This window comes from Panthera tigris, chromosome D1 (assembly GCF_018350195.1).
Source record: "Panthera tigris isolate Pti1 chromosome D1, P.tigris_Pti1_mat1.1, whole genome shotgun sequence".
In the NCBI taxonomy this organism is placed as follows: domain Eukaryota; kingdom Metazoa; phylum Chordata; class Mammalia; order Carnivora; family Felidae; genus Panthera; species Panthera tigris.
In genome coordinates, this window is record NC_056669.1 from 1725637 (window position 1) to 1750737 (window position 25101).

Here is a 25101-nt window from a genome sequence, read left to right on the forward strand (position 1 = left end):
TAGTCTGGAACGAGAGAGTTGTATGGTTTGAGAAAGAGACCATGGAGGAAGGGAGCTTAGTCTGTCATCACCCAGAAGACCAGCAGTAATTAATTGAATTAAGTTGTTGGTACTCCAAATGGGGAAGAGGAAACATTATGAAATATGAAACAGTATGAGGTATTAAGAGGTCTTAATTTTGGAGGAAGATGAGGGATGAGGAACAGAAAAGAGACAAATGTCCTGTGGGTTTGAGGTCAGAGGAGTTAGATGATGATATACCATTAATGTTGGTTGGAAGTAGGGAAGAGAGTGCTTTTGTAATGTTTGGGTACAAGGTTTCTCTTCTCTATTGGATACGGTCTTTGGTTTTTTGTTTTTTTAATTTTGTTGTTGTTGTTGAGAGAATGAGAGTGCCAGTAGGGGAGAGGGGCAGAGGGAGAGACAGAATCCCAAGCAGCCTCCACGTGGAGGCTCCATAATTTGGGGGTAGCCTATCTAGGGCTATCCCATTTTATTTGTGGCTGAAGGGAGCCTCATTTTCATGCTACCAGTATTTTCAAATGAAAGGGAAATGTTGGTCTGTCCCCAGGATTCTATAGTCGGTGAGTAAAACTCTGCTGTAATCAGACCATGTGGTGATGCTAATTCATTAGCAAAATATGGCATAGTTAATTTTAGTGTTTATTAAAATCATCTGTTTTAAAATTTTTTAAATTTTTTGTTTTTTGGTTTTTTTTTTGAGAGAGCATGAGCAGGGGAGGGGCAGAGAGAAAGGGAAAGAGAGGGAATCCCAAGCAGGCTCTGTCAGCGCAGAGCCTGATGCAGGGCTCAATCCCACTGAGTCGCTTGAGTGACTGACTGACTGAGCCTTCCAGGTGCCCTTAAAATAATGTATCTTTATCAAATATTAGCAATCTCGACATTTTATATGTCAGAATTTCAAAAATTGTATAAAATTTCATGTTGAAGTAAATCGGTATGTCGTAGTGGTTAAGAACTGGAGTTAAAACCACTCTAGTCAGTGGGTGATTGAGAATAAATCTTTAAGAGAATAAGATTTTTATAATAAAAGTGAGTATTGAACTCTATAATTTACTTTGTAAAATGTCACCTAGATCTGTGTTTCCAAAAGGATTAGTAGCTTTTTAAATGATCTTTGTGACCATAATTTACAGGCTTTTTAAAAATTTTGTGAATTTAAGAAAGATATGAGATTTTTTTCTGATGAGCAAGTCTGGTGCAAAGTCTGCTTAGAATATGACAATTTGCATTAAGGATATTGTGCAAAGAATTAATATTCTTAACAGTATATGCCTTTTTTTCTGAGTTAAAACAATGTTTCATAAATTTTTTAGAGCGTGGAAACTCTTCTTAATGTTTCATGTTATGGACATAGTACATATACTGAAAAATTTGGATCCTACTGTATCCTGGTATTTTTATTTAACACTAATCTTTAGTATTTTGTCCTGTTATTAGCCCTCAAAAATGTGATTTTTTAATTGTGTGGATATACAATTAGCCATTTTTGTATTCAAATTATTCCTAATTTTTCACTATTATAATTAATGCTTTAAAGAAGATACTTGTATATAAAATCTCGGCATCTGCTCTGAAAATTTCCTTGGGATAAATTCTCAAGGTGAAGTTAGTTAAGACAAGTGGCCTGGTGTTCATGGCTCACTTGCTCCCCGTGAAAGCCGCATGGTCGTCTGCTCTGATCCGAATTTGTGAGAGTTCTCTTTGCCTACACAACTGAAGACATGAATTAGCAATTCATTACATTTTTGTTAATTTGATAGGTAGAAATGATGGCATGTTGTTGTCTTAGTGCCTTAACAGTCTCTATTTGCCTTCTGTCTTTTCTGTCCCTTATCACTGTTGTTTGTACTTAGCAGAATAGCGAATTTATGTAATAAATATTTAAATAAGTACATTAAATGCTGTGACAGATACAGGGCTTGTAAATGTTTATGTATATTCATGTTGACACTCTAGGAGGTTTTAATGTGTTGTCCTTTTAAAAAAACTGATACACTGGGTGATAAAAAACTTTAGTATTGTAACACAATCATTGTTTCATGAAAACTTCTTGATAGTACGTGGAAAACATTTTACTAAATGAAATCTGAATGTGCTTAGAGATTACAATAATACTTTTTGAGTTACTTTGAAATGTATTATATAAAATCATTATAATGAGGTTCTTTCCCTCTAATAAGTCTTTCTCATGTCAAAATCTGTCATTTGGCATTTTTCAGTGCGGTCAAGGTAGATTGTTTAAATATTAATTGTAACCCCGTGAAGACTGTGATTGATGATCTCATCCAGAAGTTATTTGATACGCTTGTTCTTTCTTTGAAGAAGTGCATCCAGGGTAAGGATGCTTTTTGATTTTCATTTTAACTTACTGTTATATACAAAGGCATGTACTTTGATAGTATGAAATGTGAATCCCAGTGATTAAAATCGACCAAGCTGGAAAGTATCATGAAATGAAATGGGCTTCAAATGGCAATTTTCGTAACGTGGGAAAGCCCATGCCCAGCTTTTAAGAGTAAAAGTGGAGGCGGTTTTGCTGTTGACAACATGCGCCAGTATCAGTTTGGTGCCTGTGTACTGAGCAAGGTAGGCGATTCTGCCCTCATGTGTTTCTTCTCATCTGTTCAGTTACTAAGATTTTCCAAAAGTCTGCACTGTGTCTTTTTCCATGAAACTGGGATGCTTTAGCATATTAGCTAAAGGAGGGAAAGGTTACCAATTTTGAGTAAAATATACTAAGAATGAGTACATTTTAACTTTGTCAAAATTTTGAGGTATAACGTAAAACAACTAAACTTGTATGGCAAGGCATTTCTTTGCTTATTCTGTATTTTAAAATTCTGTCGTATGAGCAAATAATAATTTAAGATTTAACGTATGCCATATGGTGAGTACTTCCAGTGCTCTTTGATTTTAAAATGATGCAGCGAAATATTTTTAGTGATAATAACATTCTGTGTCACTGTTACCTGTTCAGCTCACTTACATGAAATTGATGCATTTGTAACCGAGGCTATGGACGTCTTAACAGTCATGCCCCAGTCTGTGGAAGAGATTGGCGATGCAAATTTGCAATACAGTAGGCTCCAACAGCGGAAACCAGAGGTGAGCATCGCCAAAGTTAAATCAAAGTTATTGATTGATTTTTATTGGACTGGAATGTTTCAATCAGGTAATTTTATGTGACCGTTGAGAAACATCATATAATTTCAGTATTGTAAGGAAGTCCACATAATCTGGCCCAATTGCTGAGCTCATGGTTGGACTCTGGTGCTATGTTGGTGCAGTGAAACAGTCCGAGTCAGAGTTAATATTGAGGAGTAGGTACAGTCTGCTAGGATGTGGCACATCTGAATCAGACTAAACTTAGTAATTCATGCTGTTCCCTCCGGGGTTTGTAACCGGAAGTGTGCGGTTTGAGCTGAATTAGGAATACACATGTTCACACACGTACACACACACTTGCATATGGAGTTATTATATTATGGATGGTTTTAACTAAGTTTAGAAGCAGCAAGAGACATAACTCAAATGACAAGAGAAACTTTGATGTGTCCCTGCTGCGTCATAGACTTCATATGATAAAGCTCGCTGAGAGGTGAAATCGTATGCTTTTGTGGCGCATTCCACAGCGAGGGTTAGAGAGAGAGGAGTAAATGTGTGTCCGAGCTGCTGGGCTTGGGCCCCTGGAAAGCTGATGGTAGCATTTCCTGGGAATGTGGGTGGCTGGAGGGGGAAGGTGTCTGGAGAGTGGAAGTGGTGGGGGGTTGGGACGTCAGACGGAAGTTGAGGGAGGAATAGGGACTTCAGAGTGGAGACTGCGTTTATTAATTGGATATAAATTTAAAAGTCATCTCTCCACGCATGAACTGTGAAGCCAGGGGATTGGATGAGACCACGTGGTTGATGGCGGACCATGGAGGGTGCAGAGCAGGGTAGGACATCCCAGCATTTACTGTGGGGATGTCAGAGGAGACGGCAGAGGACCCTGTGAGTGAAGCGAGAGGAGAGACAGAAAAGGTACCTTCGCAGAAACTAGGAGGAGAGACAGAGACGCTGTGCTGTTCCGCCCGCGAGGTGGGAAGTGGCAGCGGTGGTAGGAAGAGTCCCTGTCACTCGAGCCACAGTCAGGGGCCTGGGGCCGACCCGTGGGTGCAGGGGAGTCACGCTGCCGGGTTTGAAGCAGCAGGGGCCATACAGAATCGGGCCGTCACGTCTCTCGGGTGCCGTGTGGACTTGCAGGGGAGGAAAGGAGGGCCCTGCCCGGGAGTTTGTGGTACTCACTTCTCAGGCTAATCTGGGTTCTGTCCACGTGTGGAAACCACAACCTGACTCTTCGTTTCTGCCTTCTCTGGCCTTCCTAGTACGTCATGACTCAGTTTCACTTTCTCCGTTGTCCTTTTCTTCAATACTTTCTTTGTGACTTTTCCTTCTGTTCCTGGAATAGTTTATTTCTGTTCTTACCTAATCCCTAATCTTCATTCTTTGAGAAGCCTCCTTGTAACAGTTCCCTGTGAGTGGAAGATTTCTAATAAGAACTTCACCTGGAATAGTTAGAGCATTGTCTTTACAGACTCACAGGTTCCTTCAGTCCTTGTGACCATCTTTAGGATCCTTTTAACCTCTTTGGTAGAGTGCCATAGTTGAGTTTGTAGATAGTAATGAGTAAGTATTAGGAACTTCATATCCAGGAATTTAACAAATTATTTAGAACAGAAACCTTGATTTTTAAAAAAGCAAGAACAGGTTAGAATAGAATCTTTTTTAAAAATTTTACTTATTTATTATTTTAATTTTTTGGAGAGAGGGTACAAGTTAGCGAGGGGCAGAGAGCAAGGGAGAGAGAAAAGTGGGGCTCACCCGATGGGGGGCCATGCTCACCTGAGGCAGGGCTGGAACTCACAATCCATGAGATCATGACCTGAGCCGCAGTCAGATGCTTAACCAACTGAGCCACCCAGGCGCCACTTACTTTTTTTCTTTAAGTTTATTTATTTATTTTGAGAGAGAGAGGGAGGGAGAAAAGAAGAGAGAGAATCCCAAGCAGATTCTTGCTGTCCGCATGGAGCCTGATGCATGGGCTCCAACCAATGAACTGTGAGCCCATGACCTGAGCTGAAATCAAGAGTCAGACGCTTAACCGACTGAGCCACCCAGACACCCCTAAAATAAATGGAATCTTTCAAGAAATTTGATAAAATAGGTTGTTTTTTGTGTTGTTATTTCTTCAACCTTTAGATTTTGCCCTTATTCCAAGAAGCTGAAGTTAAAAACAGACTTTTACGAACTGTGGCAGGTGGAGGTTTGGAAACAATTAGCAATCTGAAGGCTAAGTGGGATAAATTTGAGTTGATGATGGAAAGTCACCAACTTATGATTAAAGATCAGGTAAGAACCTTTTAGTCATTGTGTTAACATGGAAACTTGATTTTTTTCTCACTGAAGATTCTGGCTTATCTTTATTCCATTGGAGCTCAGGAAGGTAGGAATTTTATATTGTGGATGAAATTGGCCTCCCTCAGTATTTCCGTACCGTAAAATGCTTTATTTAAATGATCATTTCCCGTACTTTGTCTTTATTTCCTACCATATGGAGAACTCAGGTAATCGTATTTTCGGTTTTCCTTATGAATGAATATGTTTGCCTGCTATGTATGGTGACTTTTGAAGGGACACCTGGTAGTTAAACACACCTGTTGTACTCTTCTGCGTGGACACTGGGACACGCCTCCTCGGTTACGCAGCTCCCTGCTGGTGTGGCACAGCTGATGGTCATTGGCCAAGTGTGTCTTATCACATCAACTTTGCTGATAGTTGTGGTGGATGCTGCTGATGACATGAATGAGTTTTTTTTTTTCATGTTTTATTTATTTTTGGAGTGAGAGAGTGAGAGAGAGTGAGAGAGAGAGAGCATGGGAAGGGGCAGAGAGAGAAGGAGACCAAATCTGAAGCAGGCTCCAGGCTCCAAGCTATCAGCACAGAGCCCGATGGGGGGCTCGAACTCACGGACTATGGGATCATGACCTGAGTCGAAGTTGGACGCTCAACCAACTGAGCCACCCAGGTGCCCCTGACACGAATGAGTTTTTAATGATGATGCAGGCAGTATATCTCTCGTTACTGAATATTTATAGTCTGATTCTATGTTTTTGACATCAAAATTTTATTGTACTTGAAGTCAGTAATTGAAAATCTTCTGAAAAATTTGTTTTGGTGGTTTTTCACCTCTACCTAGAAAGTGTTAGAAATAAAATGTGAAAATAAAGTGAGATTTTACTATAAACTGAATTACACAAACTCTTTTGGCTCATAGATCGAAGTGATGAAAGGGAACGTTCAGTCGCGTCTTCAGATCTATTACCAAGAATTGGAAAAATTTAAAGCTCGTTGGGACCAACTAAAGCCTGGTGACGATATTATTGAAACTGGCCCACAAAGTACTCTTGATAAAAGCGCCAAGTCAATAAAAGAGAAAAAGATTGAATTTGATGATCTTGAAGTCATAAGGAAAAAGCTGGTGTATGTTTTTTCTTTAAAATGGATAGTAGACATTTTGATTTATATTTCTCTGTATTAGGCCAGAGGCTTTCTTGTATCTGTTTGTCTTAATGTTTTTCTATATAAACTTCTGAAGTTTTAAAAATGATAATTCTAAGTGCTCATGCTACTACTTTCTTAGGAGTTGTGGGTGGAGTCTGTAAGGACGTCAAAGGAAGCAAATTTCTGGTTAGGCTTAGAAACAGAACAGAAAGGGGCGCCTGGGTGGCTCTGTCGGTTGAGCGTCCGACTTCGGCTCAGGTCATGATCTCGCGGTCCGTGAGTTCAAGCCCCGCGTCAGGCTCTGTGCTGACTGCTCAGAGCCTGGAGCCGGTTTCAGATTCTGTGTCTCCCTCTCTCTGACCCTCCCCCGTTCATGCTCTGTCTCTCTCTGTCTCAAAAATAAATAAACATAAAAAAAAAATTAAAAAAAGAAAGAAACAGAACAGAAAATTAAGTTTACTTAGAAGTTACACTGGGAGTTGGAATACTTGTTTTCTGTGATTTCATTGTATTTAAAAATGAGGCCTATAAAATTAATGGAAAATTGCTTTCAGAGACCCTGAGAAGAAAAATGAACCTATAACAATAATATGAGGTTTCCAAGGAAAAAACCTGTTGCTTTATGTTACAAGTATTAAGGTTAAGTAAGCAGTGTTTCAGGTGTCGTCTCTTAGGTAAATGCTTCCATAAGATAGTGGTCTTCATGGGTGAGTGAAGGGTTTAGTACCAATTAGATGAAGGGTATCTTATATTCTAGAATCTCACCCTTGGGTATTAATATTAATGCGATATTTTATCAGTCCATGATATATGTCATTCTGAATCTTTACATTATTATCATTTATGACGTATGACGGACATAAAATACAGATGTTATCAATTCCACTTTGACTTCTTTGGAGAAATACATATTTATGAATTTAAAAGAGGTTATACTTAAGTAGTTAAAGTAAAATTCTTATGCAGTCCCCCACTGTCTACCTTCACTATCAAATATGCACACACACACACACACACACACACACACACAGGGAATGCAGTTAAATAAACCTAGTGACATTTGACAGTTTTTTAAAATCTAATGCTATTTCACTCTTTGTTTCCATAGTGATGATTGCCGTCATTTTGGCCTAGAAGAGCCCAGCTTGTCTTTGGCAGATAGCATCTCCAAGGACATTGAGAGCTGTGCACAAATTTGGGCCCTTTATGAAGAGTTTCAGCAGAGGCTTGAGGAAATGGCCAATGAAGATTGGATTACTTTTCGGTTTGATTCATAAACACTAGTTAGATTCTTATAATTTGGTAGTGTTTTTTGGGAGGTACATTTTGAGGTGTATTCCTGGTCTCTTACAGGACTAAGACATATCTGTTTGAAGAATTTTTGATGAATTGGCATGACAGATTAAGAAAAGTTGAAGAACATTCGGTTATGACGGTGAAATTACAATCAGAAGTTGACAAATACAAAGTAAGATAGTTTTACTTTACTATTTTAGAATGAGGTTTGCACCTTTCACGTGTCTTTTATGCAGCTGAGTGAGCTATACTTTTAGTTTCTGATTTTCAGTGACTCCATTACATGAACAAAATAGGAGGTATGGAGTAAACCATAGAAATCATTGATCTTTCTGCTCTTTTGAAAAGTTAGAACTAAGAAATTTATGGTTAAAGTTAAAAATTGGAGTGTTTATACCTCTTAGAGCAGTTTAGGATCTGAGTCATTTAGCATATTTAGGATATAGGTTATTTGCTAAAATAATAAAGATAGAAACATTTTAGGTCATGTCTTCAAATCTGTCAAGCTACAACAGGAAGTTTGCATGTATCCACAGTAGTGTTTAATAAAAAATCCTACACAATTCTGTTTGAGAATTTGATTTCGAGTTTGTTAAATAAGATAATAGAGTAATTAAAATTTTATAACTAATCATTAAAGGAAATAACAGTTTGCATTTTGACATATATTCTTGTGTGTACATGTGTCTTTTTCTCTTTTAACAGACCGTAATTCCTATCTTGAAATACGTGAGAGGGGAGTGTCTTTCTCCAGATCACTGGCTTGACCTTTTTCGTCTGCTTGGCCTTCCTCGGGGGACTAGCCTGGAGAAATTAATGTTTGGTGACCTGCTCAGAGTAGCCGATACGATTGTTGCCAAAGCTTCAGACCTTAAAGTAAGAATCACTTGTATAAATATCTCATGAATATGACCTTTGTTAACAGATGGTTTTGCTTTGTGTTTTACGTAAAAAAAAACAGCAAAAATTTTTTTCTCTTAATATAGTGACAATGTTCCGCTAGTCCATTATTCTTTCTTTAGTAATACATCTGAATCTGTATAAGAGTATAGAAGCAGTGTAAACCCCTTCCTTGAGAGAAAGAAGACAATATGAAATAAAAAAAATAATCTTGGTTTAAGAAGGGAGTCAGCTTTGGGGCGCCTGGGTGGCTCAGTCGGGTGAGCGTCCGACTTCGGCTCAGGTCATGATCTCACAGTTCGTGGGTTTGAGCCCCACATTGGGCTCTGTGCTGATGGCTCAGAGCCTGAAGCTGCTTCAGATTCTGTGTCTCCCTCTCTCTGCCCCTCCCCAACTCGTGCCATGTCTCTCTCAAAAATAAACATGAAAAAAAATGTTTTTTGAAAAAAAGAAGGGAGTCAGTTTTAATCGAAAGGCAAACAAATACAAATCATTTTATATAAAATACATTTAAGATCATGGGGTATATTATAAATACAAGCTAAGAGATAGCAAAATCCAGAGAGCTAAACCAAGAACCAGTTTGCAAATCAGGTTTAGGAAAGGTCTGTGGTACAAGGAGAAATGGTACCGCCTTCGGCCGTCTTAAGTGGCAGACTCTGTGTGTTGTGATCTGCCCGTTTGATGTAAAAATAAAAGGACTCTTGATGTCACATTGTTTTTTTTCCTATTCAATATGTTCACCTTTGTGTTTGTTCAGAACTCTGGAGCCTGTTAGGTAATTGTGAGATCATAAAGTACAGTTGCTGTAGAAGATGGTTACTAACCATTTCAGCTGCCTCAGAAGTTAAATTTAAGTTACAGTATCATTGTTGAGGGCTGAAAAATTTTAAATAAGCCTGTTTTTGTGTTTTGCAATGGATTCTTGATTTTTCTTTCTTTTTTAGAAGTAAAAAGCTTATGGCAGATCTTAAATATCATACTTTGACTATGTGAGATTGGATACTTTGTATCTGATATCTCCTGATACATTAGCTAGTGATTAATTCTCTTGGATAACATGTAAAATATATTCACTTATTTTTTCCTTTATTGTGAAAAGCCAAATAAAAATATATTGTGTTGTAAAATAAATATTGTATGGTTTATTTATAAAATTAATGTGGAAATAATAAATATGAATATTTTATGTTAAATAGGATTTAAACAGTCGGGCACAAGGTGAAGTTACGATCAGAGAAGCTTTACGTGAACTTGATCTTTGGGGAGTTGGAGCGGTATTTACATTGATTGATTATGAAGACAGCCAGAGTCGAACTATCAAGCTGATTAAAGACTGGAAAGACATCGTAAATCAAGTTGGAGATAATAGATGTCTTCTTCAGTCCTTAAAGGATTCTCCTTATTATAAGGGATTTGAAGATAAAGTGTCCATTTGGGAAAGAAAACTTGCAGAATTAGATGAATACCTGCAGAATTTAAACCATATTCAGAGGAAGTGGGTGTATTTGGAGCCCATATTTGGCCGTGGAGCATTGCCGAAAGAGCAGACACGCTTCAGCAGGGTTGATGAAGATTTTAGGTGAGCACGGCTACGTGGGGCAGAGACACACGCAGCAGCTTTTTATTCGTGTTGGGAGGTGCTTAACATGAGCCGATTACTTTTACGTTATGAGTGTCACCTGTGTCTTCAACCTCTTTCTCTTTTGGATCCTTGTAAGGGCTGTTTTCTCTCATTCAGCCATTTGCTTCTTGAACCGTGTTGATCTGACCTGTCTTTACCACGTGACCTGATACTAACAGTAATGTTACTACAGTAGGAGAGGAATCATAATAGTACTAATATGTAGCTATTGTTGCCAAAAGTAACACATTACTCTCCTGTTGTAAATTTGATGGGCATTTTTCACGCCTCATTTTACTTCATCTCTGACTAGTATTTAAAAGCATTGAGCATTTCTTGTTGGAGAGTTTTTTCCCTTGGCTTCTGGGGTACTGCAGGTGGTTTTCTGGCTGTCTGTCTGGGTCCTCTTCTAGTTTCTAGTCCTCAGGCCTCTCTGAACATCCAGCTGTGGACACTCCGCGGGATTTTGGTGCCGGGTCTCCTGTCACTGTGTCACGCTCCATGGGCGGTCTCATCCCCTCTTCCGTCCTTGTCCACCTGTCGAGCCCTCCTTCTCTCCTGAGCCCCAGTGGTGTGGACACCCTCAGTGTGCCAAAAGCAGGTTCACAAGCTTATCCCTTTAGCTCAGGTCCTCTTCCCTGTGTCTTTCTCGATAACTGACTGCTCAGAGTGGAATCATAGGGGTATTTGACCTCCCCCTGTACCTCCAAATCCAGTAGGTCACTGCATTTGTTGATTCTGACCTACTTTATGTCTTTATGTCTCTCCTGGTTTGCCTTTATTCTGAGCTACTTTTGTCGTCACTCCCTGGGTCCATGGCCTCACTTGGGTTTGTGCTCATCCTCAGCAGTGAGCCTCGTGTGTGACCGCCAGAGTGGTCTTGTGCTGGTGACTTGTTGTGGCCCGTTTCCTTGAATTCTTTAGTAAACGTGTAGAGAGGTTTCCTGTTGTTCTGAGGATAGAGCATAGCCTCTTCTTGTCCATTTCCGCAGCCTTCTCTTGTGCATTCTGTTTGCTTTGGGGACGCCAGCCTTGACTTGCTCGAACATTTCGAGCCCTTCCCAGGATCTTTGCCAGAAGGTGCTCCCCTCCTGCTCACTGATGTCTTTTTTCTATTCACCATGCAGGCTCAGCCTCAATCACTTTCTCACAGAAGCTGTGGATTACGGATTGCCCCATTAGCTGCTTTAAAATACTTTGTACTTTTCCTCATTAGTATATATCAATATTTTATTTAAATAATTCGAGAAAATTATTTAATATCTTTCTCACTGGACCATTATCTTTATGAGATGGGGCTAAATATTTGTTTAGAGAATGAATGAAATAAGCGAATTTGCAACATGGGAGGTTAAGAATGGTAATGGAGGGCACCTGGTGGACTCATTCGGTGGAGCATGCAACTCTTGATCTCCGGGTCATGAGTTCGAGCCCCATGTTGGACGTAGAGCTTCCTTACAGGAGAAAAAATAATTAAAAAATGGTAATGGGACTTTACTAATTTTTGCCATTATTTCTTAGAAGAAACACAGTGATGTTTTGCTTTTATAGTAGCGTTACCTCTATTTTATTTTAAGTAGATAAAAAATAAATGTGTTAATATTTCTCTTTCAGTCAAAAACTGTTAAAATGGAGGTAAAAATAACTTTTTTTTCTTCTGTAGATCGATAATGAGTGACATCAAGAAAGACAATAGAGTCACAACATTAACGACTCACGCAGGAATCAGAAATTCGCTGCTAACCATACTCGATCAACTTCAAAGATGTCAGAAATCATTGAATGAATTTTTAGAGGCATGTTCTTTAAAAATATTTATGTAACAAGTTGTACTTTATTAGTTATTTGAAAAGATAAGGCTATTCTTTTTGTTGTTATCAGGAAAAACGCTCAACGTTTCCAAGGTTTTATTTCATCGGTGACGATGACCTGTTGGAGATCCTGGGCCAGTCTACTAGCCCGTCAGTGATTCAGTCTCACCTCAGAAAGCTGTTCGCCGGTAAGAGCCAACACTCCTTCAACAGGTCCTGCGTTTCACGTACCTTCCAGGCATAATGTTAGGCTCTGACGTAGGCTACTGAATAAAATGCCTGTCCTGCCCTCAGGAGGGATTTATATCTTGATGGGACAGGCAGCCTCGTGAGTTGGCCAGTCGATGGCCGTGGCTGCGGCTGACAGGTATGTGCTGTCGTGGCTCGTCTGTGGGACCCGTCGCTCACATCTGTGGCGTCTCAAGGCTGACATCTAAAGGTGGATCTGAAGAAGGCGTCGGTCTTAGCTGGAAGAAAGGTGTGAGGGCAGAAGGAATTGGCCGTGTGGAGGCCTGGGAGTGATGGGGAACGTGCCTCTTCATTGTCGAGCTGAAGGTTTCCTGCCTGACGTCCAGGTGGAGGCACCCAGAAGGCAGTTCCTGAGAGCAGAGAGGTCTGGGACGGGGGTGGACAGTCGGGGGTCCACTGTGCATGGGTAGTGGTTAAGCTGTGGGACTCGGTGAGGTTACCCGGTGACAGGCGTACGGTGATGGGACCCTGGGCTCCAGCAGTGTTGTCACTGTAGGCGGGTTACTGAATACTGAACGGTCTGCCAACGAAATAATGATTATTTTCTCAAAGCATTCCATTTGTGGGAAGAGAGCTGTATTTTTCAAAATAACAAGAAAAAACTTTCATCGTGATCTTCACTTCTGATTAGGTATCAGTGAACTACAGGCCCACAGGCCAAATCCGGCTCACAGCCTGATTTATTTTATTTTATTATTTTATTTTATTATTATTTGTAACGTTTACTTACTTTTCGAGTGGGGGCAGAGGATCTGAAGCAGGCTTCAAGCTCTACGCTGACCGCAGAGAGCCTGACGCGAGGGTCGAACCCATGCACCATGAGATCATCACCTGAGCCGAAGTCGGACGCCCAACCGACCGAGCCCCCCAGGCACCCTCACAGCCGGATAGTTGAAAGTAGAGTTTCGTTCGAACACGGCCATGCCCGTCGTGGTCCAGAGCCACTTTCGTGCTGCAAGCGCAGAGCAGAGAAGTTGCCCCAGGGAGGGCAGAGCTGTGAAAACCTAATGTATTGAGTTTCTGGTGCTTCACAGAAGCATTTACTCACCAGTGTATGTGTGAAGCTTTCAGGTCCTTGATCTCAGCTGTGACTTGGGCTGTGGGAGGCTTGGAGAGAGCTCTTGGCATCAGCAGGCTCGCATCCAAACTCTGCCTCCACTCTCTCAGTGTCGTCTCTTACTGTCATTTTTCTAAAATGTTTATTAATTTTTGAGAGAGAGAGAGACAGAGCGTGAGCAGAGGAGGGGCAGAGAGAGAGGGAGACACAGAATCCGAAGCAGGCTCCAGGCTCTGAGCTGCCAGCACAGAGCCCGACGTGGGGCTCAAACCCACGAACCGTGAGATCATGACCTGAGCTGAAGTCGGATGCTCAACCGACTGAGCCCCCAAGGTGCCCCTTGTTTCCTGTTTTAAATTGGAAAGAATAACTTAGAGGGTTTTTCCTAAGATCAAAATTGGGTAATGTATTTAAGCTTTTGTTGTATACTGTAAAATAAAGTGTACAAATCTGGGGGAGGGAAGTCCCGTTTGTCCTCCCTCTTTCTTTTGTCTCTTATATCATGTTAGTGGAGTTAGCAGTATATGTTCTTTTCTTTTTTTAATGTTCATTTATTTATTTTGAGAGAGCACACAGGCATGTGAGTCGGGGAGGGGCAGACAGAGAGGGAGAGAGAATCCCAGGCAGGTTCTGCACTGTCAACGTGGGGCCCTATGTGGGGCTCGAACTCACAAACCGTGAGATCATGGCCTCGGTTGAAACCAAGAGTCAGACGCTTAACCGACTGAGCCCATATGCGCCCAGTCAGTGTGTGTTCTTACGCACCTGTTTGTGTCTGGCCTGTTGTGCTCATTAGAATGGTTGGGAGGTCCCTGCAGGTACGTTTTGTTCCTTTTCATCGTGGAGTAGTTTTCCAGTGTTGGAGTGTGTCAGCTGTTCGTTCACTGGCTGGCGGGCATTTGGGGGCATTTGGGTTGTTGTCAATTTTCGGTTAGGAGAAGCCCTTCTGTTGTATAGGGGAATTAATATAATTGTCATATGTAATGCATATTATGAGGTGTATATTACTCATTCTGTGGTAATGATGTGTCTTGTTTAATAATGATATCTTTAATCTTTGTGCATTTCAAGTGTTCTTTTATATTATAGGTATTAACAGCGTGTGCTTTGATGAAGAATCAAAACATATAACTGCAATGAAATCTTTAGAGGGAGAAGTTGTACCTTTTAAAAATAAAGTTTTAATTTCAAATAACGTAGAGGTAAGTAATTCTTTTCCAACTATGAAAATAAAAAGAATTAACTGTATGAACTTTGTATCAAAAATAAATTAGTCAATTTGTAGGGTAAACTTTGGCCATTTAGGAAACTCCTCTTGTGTCTTAAAAAATAACAGGGCACCTGAGTGGCTCAGTTGGTTAAGTGCCCGACTCTTGACTTGGCTCAGGCCATGATCTCACGGTTCATGAGATCGAACCTCATGCCGGGCTGTGTGCTGACAAGACTGTCTGTTAATGTGAGCTCCTCAATTTACTAGCTGTGTGACTTAGAATCACAACTTTCCTGTCTATCAGATACTCATCTTACTATATGTTGCAAAGCCTGTTTATTAAAAATACGGCTTTATACCATATAGTGTTTGGAACATTAGTATTCAACAGGTACTTGTATAAGATGAGTTTTTTCAAGAGGTGGAATTAAAATTTCTTCCTGACTCTCACACTCCCAAAATGTGTTGTATGAGATGATTGTTTTATAAGATGATTTAGGTAAGCCTGAAACTAATGCATTTATGGAACGACTGTTGATTACTTGGTCCTGGAGCACTGGACGCAAACTGGGGCATCTGACTGGTGTGCAGCGAATGCCAGACAGTGGTGGATTGCATCATACTGAACTGTAATCTTCACATTCCACAATTATCTTCAAACTTGCAGTTGGGGCCCGTGGCTTATCCCACACTTAGCCGTGTAGTTCAGCGACATGCCCGTTCCTGGTTAAGGCTCAGCATTTTATCGGATGTCGATTACACAAATGAGGTGATTGAAAGCACATGCTTGCTAGGTAGCTCCCATGTTTGTGCTTGGTAAAGAGGTGTGTTTCTGTTGTTTGCCCTTCCTCCCTCCCTCCCTCCCTCCCTCCCTCCCTCCCTCCCTCCCTCCCTCCCTTCCTTCCTTCCTTCCTTCCTTCCTTCGTGTTTCTTTCAAGAGAATGACAGAAAGAGCACAAGCAGGGAAGGGACAGAGAGAGGGAAAGAGAACCCCAAGTGGGCTCTGTGCCATCAGCACAAAGCCTGACATGGGGATCGAGCCCATGAGCTGCGAGATCAAGACCTGAGTTAAGATTAAGAGTTGGATGCTTGAGTGACTGAGCCACCCAGGCGCCCCTGTTGTTGTTCTGTTGGGACCAGATGCATGGAGAGAGGAAGAGCTTCAGCGGGAGCCGCTGGCCAGAGCAGGTTTGCCAGCGGAGGAATGGTGGGGTCTGGAAGCCCTGACTGTGATGAGCAGAGCTGTTGGTACCCTGGAGAGTACTCTAAAGATAAAAAAGTCTAGAACTTTAAGTCTAGAACTTAGAGCTATTTAGCATTGTAGATTTTGTACTCCTTTTATTGCACATATAGTTTCTTAAAGTGATCAGTAAACATTCACTGCTATTTTTATCAGTCTTTTTATGTTACCTTCCATTACCTTTTATTATTTTACCTACAATCAAGTGAAAAAAATGTGTTATTTTGACTCGGAAACAAAAAGGAGCAGCGTAACTCCCTGAGTAATAGACATCACCCTAATGATGCATTTCCTGTTTACGTCACAGCCTTCTGAACATGGGCTCACCAGGAGAGCCTGAGCCCCGACACTTAGCCAGTCACTGTGGCCCTGATTTACTGGCCTATCTAGCTTGATTTCTTAGAATGATGAAACCATGGGGTTACGTTGCTCGTAGTACCGTCATTTGTAGAGTTGGTGATGGTGGCTGACTACACTTGTATGGGTTTTCACGCTTAACCATGATCCCCAGAAGTGAAAAAATTGATTTCTTCCAATTATTTAAATCTTTCATTAATAAAATAAGTGTGTCCTGTAAGACGATTTTGGGAGTATGAGGGGCAGTAAGAAATGGTAATCCTGCTTCCTGAAATAAATGAACAGGGTCACTCAACAGGGTAGGTGTTTGTTTTACGACTGCGTTTGTCATTGGTAATTCTGTTTCCAGACCTGGTTAAATGGTTTAGCCTTGGAAATGAAGCAGACCTTGAAACAGTTGTTGGCGGAATGTGTCATTGCTGCACGCAGTCCTCCAGGTGCCGTGGACCCGTCCTTGTTCCCCTCACAGGTAAGTGGCCTCTGTCTGGGGCGGAGGGAGGCCAGGGCGTCACACGGCAGGCGGCTCTTCATCCGGCGGTTCGCACCGACCAGCTGCCTCGCTTCTGCATGTTCGCTCCGTCAGCTGTGAGGTGTGCCAGACGAGCTGCTTGGCGGCCACGTTCTCTTCCAGCCCCGTCAGCTTGCTGTCACTCAGATGCCTTCACGCCGAAGCCATTCCGAGAGCCCAGCAGCAAGGGCCGGTGGGGCATGAAGCGGGAGGGGGGTCAGTCACGTGGGAGTGCTCTGGTTCCCCGAAGACTAGCCCGTCGTTGATGGAGAGGCCCGGAACCCTTAACACTGTCCCTGCTGCTCCCGCGGGATCATCCCGGAGATGGGGCTGGCAGGAGGTTGGCGGGGTGTCGGTGCAGGTCAGAGATCTGGCCTGGGCCCTGAGCCAGAGTGCCGGCCGGCAGCTGGGAGCCAGGGTGCACGCGCTCGCTGGTCACCCGAACGCCCACCTGAAACACCAGCCGTGGATCTGCATCGTGTGAAACATGTTCCAGGTCTCACCCGAGCGTAGTGCTAAGACCCGCGCTCAGTGCCCTGCGTCGTTCAGGGCTTGCTTCCTGGCTGGCTGGGGCTCAGCCTCCAAGTGAAGGGCACCCGGGACTTAGTTCTTGGGGCCTGTGAAGGGCGGGCCTTGAGGTGTTCTCTGATCTCTCACAGGAAAATCTACCCTGCTCAGCGTTGGTTTCTTTCCACGCTAAAGCATGTGGTAGCTTTGGCACAAGTTTCATGTTGGTTCTTTCAAAGCGTGAGACCTTAGATAGGAATCTTGGAACATTGTAGATTCTTAGCCATTTTATCTTTCATTCTTTGGTGCTTTCTAGCCTTTTGAGTCAAACTAAAATATGTTTTAAAAATTCTCGTTAAGCTCTTAGAGAAAATTAAGAGTAATCAGCAACGAGTAATAATGCCGTTGCAAAGTCAAAGGTAAGCTGCTGTGTTACTACTGAAAATGCTCCCTGTTCCTGTCGACTTCCAGGTAGGATTTAAGTGAACTTAGGCTAAAAGACAAAAGGTGAACGACTCCACAGAAGTAAGGATTGCATAGCGATGGACTGGGAGAATGACCCTCGTGTGAGGAGATGCACGGGAGAGACGGGCAGAGGAAACCGGGCTGTACAAGCAGAGCCCGCAGCTGACCTCAGGGCTCTCGAGCGGCCAGGTGACAGTATGGACGGTGGACACTGTGAATAGTTCATTATCTCCGTGCAAACATGGACAAGTACCAGTAGGAATAGTTCATTTTCAACACAAACCAAGTATTCTAGTGTCTTAGCAGTTAATGCTTAAAAAAATTTGTCTCAAGAGCATTTATGTAGGCGATTGAATGGTGCACCTGGGTTCATGTACCTGATGCAGGCTGTTAGGTACTCTTTTATTTATTCTCTTTGAGCTCTTCTTTTTTAAATTTAATTTATTGTTTTAATTTACATCCAAGTTAGTTAGCATATAGTGCAACAATGATTTCAGGGGTAGATTCCTTAATGCCTCTTACTTATTTAGCCCCCCCCCCCATAATCCCTCCAGTAACCTCTGTTTGTTCTCCATATTTAAGAGTCTTTCATGTTTTGTCCCCCTCCCTGTTTTTATATTATTTTTGCTTCCCTTCCCTTATGTTCATCTGTTTTGTCTCTTAAAGTCCTCATATGAGTGAAGTCCTATGATATTTGTCTTTCTCTGACTGATTTTGCTTAGCGTGATACCCTCCAGTTCCATCCATGTAGTTGCAAATGGCAAGATTTCATTTTTTTTGGTTGCCGAGTAATACTCCATTGTGTATATACCACATTTTTATCCATTCATGCATCGATGGACATTTGGGCTCTTTCCATACTTTGGCTATTGTCGATAGTGCTGCTATAAACATGGGGGTGCACGTGTCCCTTCGAAAGAGCACACCTGTATCCTGTAGATAAATGCCTAGTAGTGCAATCGCTGGGTCACAGGGTAGTTCTATTTTTAGTTTTTTGAGGAACCTCCACACTGTTTTCCAGAGTGGCTGCACCATTTTGCATTCCCATGTTACATACTCTTCATTCACTTCTGTAAAGGCATTTTTGTAAGGACCTCAGGTAATGTAGACAAGGAACTTTCTGCTCTGGGAAGGAGACAGCATGCAGAGTGGAAAGAATCTCACAGACCTTGGTTCAAAAACTGCTTTTGTCAGCATACTCTGATTCTTCTAGGCACGCGTTAAGAGGGTATAATGATAGGAACATTGCCAACTTGTTTTGAAGGTTAAATTGTACAATGTTGGCAAAATACTGTCAGTGATGGTTACATTTTGGGCAATTAATAGCGTGAGTGCCTGTGCACATATGGTGATGGTAGCATGACTGCAGGATTAGCCTGGACTGTATCTTGACTCCCTTTTTGTAGCGTCCTATGGAAATTGCATAGCAGGCTGCTAAAAGTTGAGATTATTGACGTGCGTTTATAATACAGAAATTCAGTGATGGTGTCTGAAAGGAGGGTCCTGTGTATGAGTACTAGTTTGGGGGTGGCAAGTGAACATTTTCATACGGAAATTCAAAGCAAAGTCTTTTCTCCAGAAGTAGATTTGGATCTTCTTAAATGTTTCTCCTTACACCTGATGAAAGACGCTAATGAGTTTGTCCTACAAATCTGGGGGGGGCGGGGGGGGGGTTGATTTTGCCCCAGACAGAATTACTCTTCCTTTAAAGAATGATATTTAATGCTGCATATACAATGATATTTATACAGTGTTTGATGATATGTGAATACCAGTAACACACAGCTTAGCCTGCTGTGTTAAGTCATAAAATGTATACTGAGGTGACTAAATTTGATGACATATGATATTCATCTGGGTACTGAAAAGTATGTGCCAGAAAAACACTCTTCCATAGTAGTTGGTCAGCAGGTCTAGTGTTTTTATGTGATGATGTTTCATGTCTTTAGTTTCTGTGTTCATTTAGGAACTGTATCAAGGGGCGCCTGGGTGGCTCAGTCAGCTGGGCGTCCGACTTCAGCTCAGGTCACGATCTTGTGGTTTGTGGGTTCGGCCCTGTGCCGGGCTCTGTGCTGACAGCTCAGAGCAGCTCAGAGCCTGGAGTCTGCTTTGGATTCCGTGTGTCGCTCTTTCTCTTCCCCTCCCCTGTTCGCACTCTGTCTCTCTCAAAAATAAACATTAAAAAAATAAAAACAAAAAAATAAAAAAACTGGGGCGCCTGGGTGGCTCAGTCGGTTAAGCGTCCGACTTCAGCTCAGGTCACGATCTCACACTCCGTGAGTTCGAGCCCCGCGTCGGGCTCTGGGCCGATGGCTCAGAGCCTGGAGCCTGCTTCCGATTCTGTGTCTCCCTCTCTCTCTGCCCCTCCCCCGTTCATGCTCTGTCTCTCTCTGTCTCAAAAATAAATGTTAAAAAAAAAATAAAAAAAAAAAACCTGTATCAAAGAATTTGACTCTAAGTTTTCAAAGGTTAGCGTTTAAATGTATAATTGCTTTATCAGTAGCCGTGTTAGATTGCTACCGTTCCAGAAAGCCTTTCAACTAGTGTTACCATTTCATGTTTTATGTAGATATAAAGGTTCTGTCTTAATCCATACCTAGTTTCTATTTATGGGTGTTAGAATGAAAGATTACAACAACTTAATTTAAGATAAAATTTTGAGGGACTCCTGGGTGGCTCAGTCGGTCAAACGTCCAACTCTCGATTTAGGCTCGGGTCATAATCTCGTAGTTCGTGAGTTCAAGCCCTGCGTCAGGCTCTGTGCTGACAGTGTAGAGCCTGCTTGGGATTCTCTCTTGCTTTCTTTCTCTCTCTCAAAATGAATAAATTAATAAATTAATTTAAAAAGTTAGAATTTGGAAATTCAAGACTTCAGTAGTATACTGAGATTATTTTGGAACGCTAGAATATTACCATTTTACTAGATGGAATGCATCATACGCTGGTATCCTTGCATCCTTGAAAAGAAGCCATTTATAAAGGGGAGAGTGCAGAGAAGAAAGGGCAGATGTCTTGGGTTGCATGAGCTTGGTGGGTCTTAGGACGGAACCCAGGTGTGTGGGAGGGTCGTGGGAGGCGGGTCGGTGGTGGGCTTGGTGGCAGCACACGGTGCTTCCCTGCGGCCGTGCGGTCCCGTGCGGTTTGAGATGCCAGTGACACATGCCCATAGACCTTGCACGCGAGTGCAAATCCAGAAAAGTGTCTTCCCTTACATTTATGAAATATTTCTAGGTAAATTTACCTTGTAAAATATTTTTTCTCTTGATCCATTAGATACTGTGTTTGGCAGAGCAGATTAAGTTCACCGAAGATGTGGAAAATGCTATCCAAGACCATAGTCTTCATCAGATCGAAACCCAGCTGGTGACTAAGTTAGAGCACTATACTAGCATCGATACGAGTTCGGAGGATCCAGGGGGCACTGGTATGAACAATGTTCCATTTTTTTGCCTCCTTTTGGGTTACTGGAACTTTTTTTGTTACTTTATCTTATCTGTCGTGTTTCTGACTTTCAGCCATCTGTTTCAGAGGTTAGTTTAGGAATTACAATGTACATGCTTTAATATTGTACTTAGAATTGGTGATTCATTAAAATGAGTGTAGAAACCTTACCCCGTACTAATTTCCTCCTCCTCTTCTAGTTGTGTGGTAATTGTTTCATTTATTACATCTGCATACTCTGAAACCTCGGAGTTACATTGTTGCCTGTAAACATGGAGTGTATCTTTAAGGACCGGGAAGCACAGTCTGTTGTACTTAACTGGGTGCTCACCACTTCTGTCGCTCTGCCTCCGTCCTGATGCTCCAAGCTTCCTTCGGGTACCGTTTTCCTTCTCTTTGAAGGACATCCTTCAGCATTTCTTTTAGAGCAGGATTGCGGGCTGTGATTTCTTTCCTACAGATTTTCCTTCATTGGAGAATGTTTTAATTTCATCTCTGCTGTCGTAAGTGAATTAGGATTGTTTTGGTTCTTTGCATGTTGTTTTTTTTTTTTTTTTTAACTTTTTTTATGTTTATTTTTGAGACAGAGACAGAGATTGAGTAGGGAAGGGACAGAAAGAGAGGGAGACACAGATTCCAAAGCAGGCTCCAGGCTCTGAGCTGTCAGCACAGAGCCCAACGCGGGGCTCCAGCCCATGAACCATGAGATCATGACCTGAACCAAAGTTGGAGACAACCGAGTGAGCACCCCAGGCGCCCCTATTCTTTGCATGTTGAATGATGTGGGATGATACCCTGGACGTTTTCAACATTGTGTTACGAGCGTCTGGGTCTTGTCAGTCCTTGAGACAGTGTTGATATTTTCTGTTAGCAGTAGATGTTGGGTTCGGGCCCCACGTGCCAGCCAGCCTTCTGTGGTTTGTGGTTCTGATGCCAGTTCTCTTTCCAAAGTCTCTGAGTCATGTGTAAGATGTCAGATCACTATGCTGTGCTCCTGAATCGGTCACAGCACCATAAATCAACTGTACTTCAAAAATGAAGTCTTTGCAGCACTGTTGAGATGGGCTTCACGTGTGCGCCATCTAGCGGCCAGTTCTCAGAGTGCCTGCTTTGATGGTTAGGGTGCCATCTGCGTTGCTTGGGGGTGAGCCCAGCAATCCTAAACAAGTTTCCAGGGCCATTTTCCCATTCCTCCATCTCCATGTTCTTCATAGTACTTGGTGGTTTTCTTGGGCTCCTTTTCTGTTCTCCTGGCCAGAAAGCTGGGGTTTCCTGTGCCCCGACCTGCTCACTTTCTGTGACTGTGTCTGTGTCCTGGGGCAGTTGGTGGCAGAAGAGAGAGGAGGAGAGCACGTGGGGTTTGTCCTAGTCTCCAGGGATCCCAGGTTCTGTGATTTCAGAGGAAGGTTCCCTTCCCTCAGGGTTTTAGCCCCTCGGTCTCCGGGGCTAGTGCTATAGCCCCCAACAGATTCCTTGTCTGTTCCTCACGCCTGAGCCCCGGGCCCTCCCCGGGAGTCTGCCTGACTGCACCAGTCCGGGTTTCTGGCTGCATTGGCCCAGGCCTGGGGAGCCCAGAGAGATCAAAAGAAAAGGGTAAATCCGCCACTGGTTTGGTGACACGTCTAATTCTGATCTTCCCCAGTTGGCCTGATACTCTTTGCTTTTCAGACTCCGAAGTAGCAGCTGAGTGCCCATTGTGCGTGTCTTATACTTGTGTTCACAGGGAAAAGCCGGATGGGGTGTGCTTGCTTCTGGTGTAAGGGACCGCAGCCCACTCTCACTGAATTTGATGTCCTATTCTTCGCAGGAGAATTCTTATTTCTGACTGGTGGATTTGACATCGGTTTAATTTGTTACATTATTGTGTCATTCATTTGTATCATGAAATTAACATTTAGATTCATTTTGAAGATCTGTTTATGTACGTACTGAGTACAGAAATCTCAGGCTAACATTTTCTCCAAACATTTTACTTTGCATACAGAGTCTGGCATTCTGGAGCTTAAACTTAAAGCACTGATTCTTGATATCATTCATAACATTGATGTGGTAAAGCATTTAAACCAAGTTCAGGTTCATACAACTGAAGACTGGGCCTGGAAAAAACAAGTCAGATTTTATATGAAAAGTGATCATACTTGTTATATTCAAATGGTGGATTGTGAACTTCAGTACACTTATGAGTACCAGGTATGACTCGTGGCAAAAGTGTTTCATTTTTTCAATTAAAAATTATTTATTTTAACGGAAATTTGCTGTTGTATGAAAGAATTTTATTTTAGTCCTAATTTTGAAGAATATATTTGTCTGTGACTGTTTTTTTCTGTTTCATCATAACTAAGAAGACGTTATGTTGGAGAAATATTGGCAGAAAATCTAAAATAGTGGCAGGGTTGTACTGCATTGCGACAGAAGCCGGGCTCTCCCTTCAATCTGGGAAGGGTGGAAGACCGATCCCACGGAAGGAGCCTGGCCGGGCCCCACACGAGGCCGTGCTTAGCACCGTCTCACTTGCCGAGTGTTTTCAGTCTGTGCCATAGGAGAATTTCCAAACAGACAGACAACCTAGCTCATGGAATCTGTTCTCAAAACACCCCGCTGCATCCTCTCTGCATTTCCCATCACGAGTCAGTCTTCGGAATATATCTGACAGTTGGGTTAATAAGTGCACGTCAGGAGAGTTGCCAGCTGGCTCCTTCAAGAAGGGAATGTATTTGGAGACCATGTCTGTGTCTACCGCCGTTGAAGAAAAGCCCTATAAACAGCAACTGGGATTGGTTCTATTTTCCCGAAGACTTAGGAGAAATTTTGAGACCTCTTTGATGGGATAAAATTAGTAATTTCACGAGGCATTTTTCAAAATAATAATGTTGGAGTTCCAAAGTTGTTCTGACTTAAAAAGATAATAAGATTCAGGGAAATAATTTACACGAATTTTAAAATACAAAATAGGATAATTATTGTTATCATATAGTTTTGGATTTTTTCGCCTTAGCAGTATGTCTGTACCATTATCAAGAACCGGAGAGAATGTTTGGAAAACCTAACTGTATGTTAATTGAGGAAGGCATAAACCACATGCCTGAGATTAATTAAGTTTAGTTTTTACCGCTGTGCGCTTTTAAAAAGTTTCTTTCCTTAAAAAAGTATTTCGGGTATTTTTCTCTGTTAACAGCTTTTTAGCTAGTGCCACAAGGACACGTGTGGGACGTTGAGTACAGCGTGAGCATTCACCTTTTCCCTCTCCCTCGTGTAGGGCAATGCTCCCAAGCTGGTCTACACGCCGCTGACGGACAAGTGCTACCTGACGCTGACGCAGGCCATGAAGATGGGCCTGGGCGGGAACCCGTACGGGCCGGCGGGCACGGGGAAGACCGAGTCGGTGAAGGCCCTGGGCGGACTTCTCGGGAGACAAGTCTTAGTTTTTAATTGTGATGAGGTAGAGGAAATCATTCGCAAACTAGATAGTAGTGTGTTAGTTATGAGTCTGGGTTAGTTTTCACGTCCTTACATATGAAATACTCTATCTTGAGATCACTTTGCTTTTGGGTAGCTTGAAAACAGAATTTGTTTTGTTTGAAAAGCAACATGGAGAAAGGCTGCAGATAATGTAGAGTCCGAACTTTTCTAGAGAGAACTATTGCAAATAATTTTAAATACAGAATGAAGATTTGAGGGTGCAGAAATGCTTCTTATAGGAAGGAAAAGAGTGAACAGAAAAGAGAAAAAAGTAAACTAATTTTGAAATTACTGTTTTTAGAACATTTTGTGTAGGATTTCTATTTTAACATAATAGCTAAGAATCCTGTATCTATTTAGTTCTGTGTCCTTCGCAGAACACTTGTACATGAGTTCCTTTGTTTATTCTTTGA

At 42.1% G+C, this 25101-nt stretch overlaps 1 protein-coding gene across 4 annotated transcripts in view; it reads left to right on the top strand.

Moving 5' to 3' along the window:
• DYNC2H1 (dynein cytoplasmic 2 heavy chain 1) overlaps positions 1-25101 on the top strand; it is a 342976-nt gene that overhangs the window by 36900 nt on the left and 280975 nt on the right. For all 4 annotated transcript variants that reach the window (XR_006208595.1, XR_006208596.1, XM_042959288.1 and 1 more), the window contains exons 19-33: positions 2244-2359; positions 3002-3129; positions 5263-5412; positions 6338-6543; positions 7673-7828; positions 7918-8032; positions 8566-8736; positions 9960-10342; positions 12048-12180; positions 12266-12383; positions 14591-14703; positions 16658-16777; positions 21062-21212; positions 23214-23419; positions 24486-24668. Coding sequence is in view for 2 of the 4 variants with exons in the window: in XM_042959288.1 (XP_042815222.1) it covers positions 2244-2359; positions 3002-3129; positions 5263-5412; positions 6338-6543; positions 7673-7828; positions 7918-8032; positions 8566-8736; positions 9960-10342; positions 12048-12180; positions 12266-12383; positions 14591-14703; positions 16658-16777; positions 21062-21212; positions 23214-23419; positions 24486-24668 (2449 nt within the window). In the remaining 2 variants the exon portion in view is untranslated. The remainder of the gene's footprint in view (positions 1-2243; positions 2360-3001; positions 3130-5262; positions 5413-6337; positions 6544-7672; positions 7829-7917; positions 8033-8565; positions 8737-9959; positions 10343-12047; positions 12181-12265; positions 12384-14590; positions 14704-16657; positions 16778-21061; positions 21213-23213; positions 23420-24485; positions 24669-25101) is intronic.